Raw genomic sequence first — 7,342 nt, 5'->3', positions numbered from 1 at the left:
TGTATGTTTCTGAAATTATTTTCAGAGCGTTCTCCTCACGGTGGGACCTAGCCTGTGAGAAGGCTACAATTCCATGGGTTACCTTTTAAGTGATTTCCCTGTCGCTGTGACGAGATACCCAGACAGAGGCAACTCTCAGAAGGATTCATTTCTGCTCACCACTGTAGTCCACCATGTTGCAAAAGTGCTTCGTATGGGGAGTTTGAAGTAGCGGATGATGCTGTGTTTTCGACCCTATTATTCGGCTGTGGAGAGGAATGCAGGAGCCCTGGTTCAAGCAGCTGCGTGGGGGAGCCCCAAGAAACTTGTGTCCCTTGGGGGAAACGTGTTGAATCCAGGACGCTAAGTGAAAGGGGCAGACACGGGTACCCAAAAGAGGCTACCCATTACTAAGTGATTCCACCTGCAGGGCCTGTCCAGCTCCAGCACCAGCCGCCTTGGCAGAAAGCAGATTACTGGCTCCGGGGCACCGGAGACCTGCAAAGCTGTAGCTTGGTGTGGGACACTTGCTTGGGGTGCTGAGTTTGAGTCTCCACATGCAAAACCGGGGGAACGGCCTCAGGTCTGCAGAGGTGCCAGGGGTAATGGGGAGAGGGAAAGGGAGTACATGCTTCACGGGTAGGGGCGGGGAAAGGACCATAGAAGCCGGAAATAGCGAAGGATTGGTTCTCCAGGGCAATACTGAGTTGCCGCCCCCCTTCTGCGCACCACCCATTCCATGCCACCCACGCCCCCACCCCGCACCCCTTTCCCCCACCCCCATCCCGGCAGCCATCTTATTTCCTATAATGCTCTTCTGGTGACAGAGGTGTCAAGGGGACCTCGGTGCCCCCAGCGAGGGCATGCCAGGAACCTTGCCACATCATCAGTACTAGCGCAGGAGCCTGATCGGGCTGCGACCAGTGAGTGAGAGGTCACTAGGACGCGCCACCAGGCTAAGAGGAGGAACATTGGGCTTTCGCATCATCCATTGGGGCCCTCCCTCGAGGCCCACAGCCCAATGGGCCACTCAGCCTAGCTCATCAGCCAGGTGGAGCCCAGGAGACCTGTGAGGTGTCACTCAGAGGCTAGCCTGCCCCGAGCCATGCAGACCAGACTTCCTACAAGGGGCTTCGTCTCAGAGCTCCCGCACCTCTAGAGCCCAGCTGACCTTGTCTGTGAGCCTGGTGGAGCACCATCTTCAGGAGGGCGACCATGGCCCGTGGTTGATCAAAACGGCACCCATCTTCCTGACAGCCATCCTGGAGTTCCTGGTGCGCAGTCTACTGGAGCAGGCAAGCAATGAGGCCCAAAGCAGAGGTGCCCAGAGGCTCATCACTCCGTAGCTGCTGGAGGCCACTGTCAGGGGGAACACCCTGCTGGGACAAAGGCTCCAATCCATCACCATCTCCCAGGTGGCCCCGCCTGAGGCCCACAGGAGTCCCCAGGGCAGCAGTAGTCCCTAGCTAGGAGCCTCTGCCTCAGTTTCCCTTTGCTGCCACCATTGCGGCCTTCCCTGCTGCCTTTGCTGCAGCAGCCCTTGCTGTCTCCTGGCTCTGAGTTCCCCACCAGCTCATCTGCCTGCCCCTGCTATCCATCCCACTCCATCAGTTCATCCCACCCAGCCTTTCCCACAGTCAGCCCTGCTTACCTGGGCACCCTGGTCGCTTGTGTTCTTATTAAAGCTTTAGTTTGAAAAAAGCATGGCCTTGCTTCCCTGGCTGTTCCTTAGGGGACGGGAAGGGCACGGGGGTGGGTGTGAGGGTGCTACTTGGGGAGGAGGGCACCATGGGCCTAGTTGAAGGGACACAGAGGGTGGTAGTGCTGCTGGGTGACCCACAGGCTGATGTCCCTAGCATTTCCTTGGGCCGTGAGGTGGTGGGGGTGACAGGACGCCGCGGTGGGCCTAGGTGAAGGGACACAGGGGCTGGGAGTGCTGCTGGGGACCCACAGGCTGATTGAGGGCAGAGGGGCGGTGGGTCTAGTTAAATGAACACAGGGTGGAGGAGTGCTGCTGGGTGGCCCACAGGCTGGTTTCCCTACCTTTTCCTTTGGCCATGAGGTGGTAGTGGGGAGAGGAGGGCACAGAGGGCCCAGCTGAAGGAACACAGGGGCTGGTAGTGCCGCTGGGGGATCCACAGGCTGGTGTCCCTACTTTTTCCTTTGTGCAGGAGTTAGGAGTAGAAAGTGAGGTCAGAGAGTGAAGTGGGCCAAGTTGAAAGGACACTGGGGTGGGAGTGCCGCTGGGTGACCCACAGTCGGCTTGGGGTCAGAGGGTGAGGTGCACCCAGATGAAGGAACACGGGGGCTGGGATTGGTTCTGGGTGACCCACAGGTGATTAGGGGCAGAGGGAGAGGTGGGCATAGTGGAAGAATCACACTGAGTGATAATGGTCCAGGGTGACCCACAAGCTGGTTTCCCTAGCTTTTCCGTTGGGCAGCTGGTTGGAGTGGAAGGTGGCAGCTGAGGGTGAGGTAGGGCTTGGTGGAGTTACACTTTGGGTGGCAGTGCTTCTGTGTCACCCACAGGCAGATTGCTGACAAAGGGTGGGGTAGGCCTAGTAGAATGCAGGACTCAAGTGCTGCTGGGTGAAAGACAGGCCAGTGTCCCTGGCTTTATCTTTGGGCAGGTGTTAGGAGTGGAACGTCAGGGGGGAGGGTGAGTTGCTCCTAGGTGAGAAACACAGGGGGGTGGGACTGCTGCTGGGTGACCCACAGGAGGGTTTCCCTAGCTTTTCCTTTGGTCAGCATGTGGGCCTCAAGGGTGCATTGGGCCTAACTGAACACACAGGGGGTGGGATTGTTGCTGGGGGACCCACAGGCTGGCGTCCCTAGCTCTTCCTTTGGGCAGGACTTAGGAGGGGTAGGTGGGGCAGAGGGTGTAGAGGGCTTAGTGAAATGAACACAGGGGGGTGGGGGTGCCGCTGGGTGACCCACTGGATGGTGTCCCTGGCTTTTCCTTTGTGCAGGAGTTAGGCATAGAAAGTGGGGGCCAAGGGTGAGTTGGGCCCAGTTGAAGGACTACAGGGGGTGGGAGTACTCCTGGGGGACCCACAGACTGGTTTCTCTTGCTTTTCATTAGGGCAGGAGGTGGGATTGGAAGGGGAGGGCAGAGGGTGGGTTGGGCCTAGCTGAAGAAACACATTCGCTGGGAATGGTTTTGGGGGACCCACAGACTGGTGTCCCTAGCTTTTCCTTGGGGCAGGAGGTAGGAGTGGAAAGTGGGGTCCCGAGTGTGAGGTGGCCGTAGTGGGAGGAAAGAGGGGTGGAATTCAGGCAGGAGGGGATGAGGAGGTGGTGGGGTGAGGGTGACCTACATACAGGCTGGTTTCCCTAACTTTTCCTTCGGGGATGATGTGGGAGTAGGGGCAGAAGGTGAGGCTGGCTTAGCAGCAGGAACACAGTGGTGTTGGGCCCAGGTGTGGAAGGCAGGCAGGGATGGCAGAGGAGGACTGACAGGCTTCTCTGGAGGAAGAGGAGGAGGACCTGCGTGAGGCACGGCACGCACGATGCACCTCCTGTCCCTGAAGCGGTCTGGTCCAGCCTGGGCCAGCTGGGTCAGAGTGATGGCCTTTGCCTAGGAGACCAGGGAGCAGAGGGGACCCACATGCAAAGGTGGGCTTTTGGTCGGAGACGCAGATGTGACAGAACAGTGGCATGCCGAAACTAAGGTCAGGGAGGATCATGAAGCTAGTGTGAGCCTTTCTTGACCCTGGGACGCTCAGCAAGAAGTGCCAGGAGGCTGCCTTGGCGGTGGTTGTAAGGAAGCTGTAAGCTAAGAGTGGCTCCTGCCAGGCCAGGGCAGGTCAGTCCTAGCTTGCCCAGGAAGGTCTCTGGGTTGTGGAGGCTGCTGGATTCCCAAGGCTAGGCCCCGCCCCCCAGACGCTCATTTGCATAGTAGCCTGGCAACGGGCCCCGCCCGCCTCTCAATCGGTGTCCTCATAGCCCCGCCCCTCCAGCCTGTTATTTACATATGGGGCTGGTTTCCAGAGGGACCCACCCATCTCCCTGACTGGCTTAGGCGTTGGCCTGGGCCCCGCCTCCCGCCGTGCTCTTTGCATATCGCCGTGACAACGGCGGGGGTGTACAGAAGAAGCGCTCGGGATCCTGAGGAGAAGGCGGAAGTGTTGTGAGATCGCAGCATAGATAAAGCACGGGACTTGTGGTTGTCATAGGTGCGTTTCTCAGCGCTTCTCAACCGGAAGTTAGGAGTCGCAACTGGCCTGTCAACATGGCGGCAGGCTCAGCGTCTTCCTTGGTTGGCGGGGGATGGCCAGGCTCTGAGTCTGGGGACTTTTTGGCCCGCTACCGGCAGGTGTCCAACAAGCTGAAGAAGCGCTTCTTGCGGAAGCCTAACGTGGCCGAGGCCGGGGAGCAGTTCGCGCAGCTGGCCCGCGAGCTGCGGGCCCAGGAGTGCCTGCCCTACGCCGCCTGGTGCCAGCTGGCTGTAGCTCGCTGCCAGCAGGCGCTCTTCCATGGGCCCGGGGAAGCGCTGGCCCTCACCGAGGCCGCCCGGCTCTTCTTGCGGCAGGAGTGCGACGCGCGCCAGCGCCTTGGCTGTCCCGCCGCCTACGGGGAGCCTCTGCAGGCGGCCGCCAGCGCCCTGGGCGCCGCCGTGCGCCTACACCTCGAGCTGGGTCAGCCGGCCGCCGCCGCCGCTCTGTGCCTGGAACTGGCCGCCGCCCTCCGCGCCCTGGGCCAGCCGGCTGCCGCGGCCGGTCACTTTCAGCGCGCTGCGCAGCTGCACCTGCCCCTGATGCCACTGGCCGCGCTGCAGGCGCTGGGTGACGCCGCCTCCTGCCAGCTTCTGGCGCGCGACTACACCGGCGCCCTGGCGCTCTTTACACGCATGCAACGCCTGGCCCGGGAGCACGGCGGGCACCCAGTGCAGCACCCCGAGCTGCCCCAGCAGCCTCCGCCGCCGCCGCCGCCTCCGCCGCCTCCAGGGCCCCAGCCCCCCCTGCTAGGACCGCAGCCGCGACCCACCTCCGCCGCGACCCTGCCCCTCCCGCTGCTCCCGGACCACGCCCCAGGCTCTGCCGCGCCCTCTCCTGGCACACTGGGCGCCTTCGCGGACGTCCTTGTCCGGTGCGAGGTGTCCCGGGTGCTGCTGCTGCTGCTCCTGCAACCGCCGCCGGCCAAACTGCTCCCGGAGCACGCCCAGACCCTGGAGAAGTACTCCTGGGAGGCTTTCGACGGTCACGGCCAGGACAGCGGCGGCCAGCTTCCGGAGGAGCTGTTTTTGCTGTTGCAGTCCCTGGTCATGGCTGCCCACGAAAAGGACACGGAAGGCATCAAGAAGCTGCAGGTGGAGATGTGGCCGCTGCTGAGTGCTGAGCAGAACCACCTCCTCCACCTGGTTCTGCAGGAAACCATCTCCCCCTCGGGACAGGGGGTCTGATAAGCCACCTGACCCGAACAGCCTTCCCTCCTGGTAACAGCTTGTTTAATCTTTGGGGACAGGTGATGAAAGATGTGACCTTGCTTCTGTTTTGGTTTGGTTTTTTTCCTCCTTTCTGTTGCTACCATGGTAGTTTGGCGGGCCATGCCTAGCTTCTTACTTAAAATAGTGCCCTCCAGGCCCATCCATATTGCCTGGGACGACGTAACTTTATCTTCAAGGCTGAAGGAGAGACAACACTGTGTAACAATCGGCTCTGTTTATGCGCTGGCCAGTAGCTGCATACTGTGTGTTGGCTCAGCTTCCTGGCTGTTCTAGGTATAGCTGCAATGAAGGCGGGAGGACAGATGTTCCTTTGGCGTGTTGGTTTCCCTTCCTTTTATTCCTGGTGGGATTTGGCATCACCAAGAAGCATTCAGAACAGATGAGAAATGTTCCTGGAAAATGAAGAGGATCTGACTATTTGGGCATGCTCCTTCTAATACATTTTTTCATTCATTTCCATATACATTAGCACCGCAGTCTGAGGAGTGGATAAAGCAGCAGATGATATCATATGTAATCGTTATAATCTCTTTGTATGCAAACACGAGGCCTATGTAGGAAAGCAGAACTGGCATGTTCTGTCATACAGTCGGGATTTACTTTACCTTCTGCACACTCGGCCAGCCTGGGTTCTTCCTGATGAGGTGACCCTGCCTCTATTGGGCTGCACGGGCATCTTCCCATTATCCCAGAAGTTGTTGGCAAGAGGCTACTCAAAGTCTTTAGGATAGGTCCTCTCTTTCCAAACCGGGCTGCTCATTGCTTTCACAATAAACCACACCACAATTGCCCCTGTGCAATCAAGATACATCTTCCCAGCCAATACTGGAGTCCCTTCCTGCCTTTCAGCTCAGTATCCTGAGGAATCCAATTCGCTAAAGCTATAATTGTATTCACTTAAAGATTCTTGGCTTGGAAACTAGAGCTACTAAACTGCGTAACCCAGTTACGACTGAGGCAAGTAGCACAGACTTGTTTCCAACTGAGTATTAAGTGATACAAGACCAATTCCACACTTCCATATAGTTCCTGCATCCGTCCATGTTTGCTTTCAAAAAGATGGTGTCATACACTGAACACTGGCTTAACATACCCAGCACATCCGGCAGGGTAGCATTCCAATTTTCCTAAGTGCTTTTTCCCTTGTCACCCTACCTAGGCCCGAGTAACACCACCTGTACATAGAAGCCAGGTGCTACGTGGCCAACGGGGCATATGGTACATGAAGTCAGTGCCTTACCCTGTGTCTTACTGCAATAACACAGTACCACAGTTGGTGCTGGCTGTGAGGAACAGGATTGTTTTGGCTTATGGTCCAGGTCCAAGGTCTGGTGGCTTTCTTGCTGTCAGCATCCAAAAGCAGTACAGAACACTGATGACAAAACCCTGAGAGGAATGAGAGACCTAGGCAGACAGGCTTTCCCATGAGATAAATTTTCAGAATAATAGACTCTAAAGGTCACAGCTCAAGCTAACCATACACCGTACCTTCCCTTATCTGCATCAAATAGCAGGAGTGTAAAAAAAAAATGCAGTCAGTAGGACTTAGGTTATTACTAGAAATAGGGTTGGTTTTTTTCCCCCCAGAGCTGAGGCCCAAACTCAAGATCTTGCACTTGCTAGACAAGTGCTTTACCATTAAGGTAACCCTTAGCTCCAGAGATCATCTTGAAGAAAGTTCATGAGCAGGCTATTGTGGATAAAGAGTCTTCTTAGACTCAAATTATTTATTTTACGAAGGGAATATACTCTCAGCACCACTTATACCAAGGGCTACCAAGTTAAGGATGAATTAAAAATAACCAAATATGAGCATGGGAGGATGGCTCTGGGAAATAACGCTTGCTCTGAAAGCATGAGAACGTGAATGTGACTCCTCAGCACATATCAAAAACAGCAGTGTGTAGCTGTCTGGAG

General features: G+C 57.1%; 1 protein-coding gene across 1 annotated transcript; it reads left to right on the top strand.

Moving 5' to 3' along the window:
- Positions 1-3,962: 3,962 nt before the first annotated feature.
- On the top strand, positions 3,963-5,472 carry LOC127186399 (40-kDa huntingtin-associated protein-like). Its single transcript, XM_051142786.1, has one exon. The coding sequence runs from the start codon at positions 4,211-4,213 to the stop codon at positions 5,378-5,380; it is 1,170 nt and encodes a 389-aa protein (XP_050998743.1). The 5' UTR covers positions 3,963-4,210; the 3' UTR covers positions 5,381-5,472.
- The last annotated feature ends 1,870 nt before the right edge of the window (positions 5,473-7,342 follow it).

Source organism: Acomys russatus, unplaced genomic scaffold, assembly GCF_903995435.1.
Source record: "Acomys russatus unplaced genomic scaffold, mAcoRus1.1, whole genome shotgun sequence".
Classification (NCBI taxonomy): Eukaryota; Metazoa; Chordata; class Mammalia; order Rodentia; family Muridae; genus Acomys; species Acomys russatus.
Note: the sequence above shows the minus strand (reverse complement) of the source record. Positions and strands in the feature narration are given on the sequence as shown.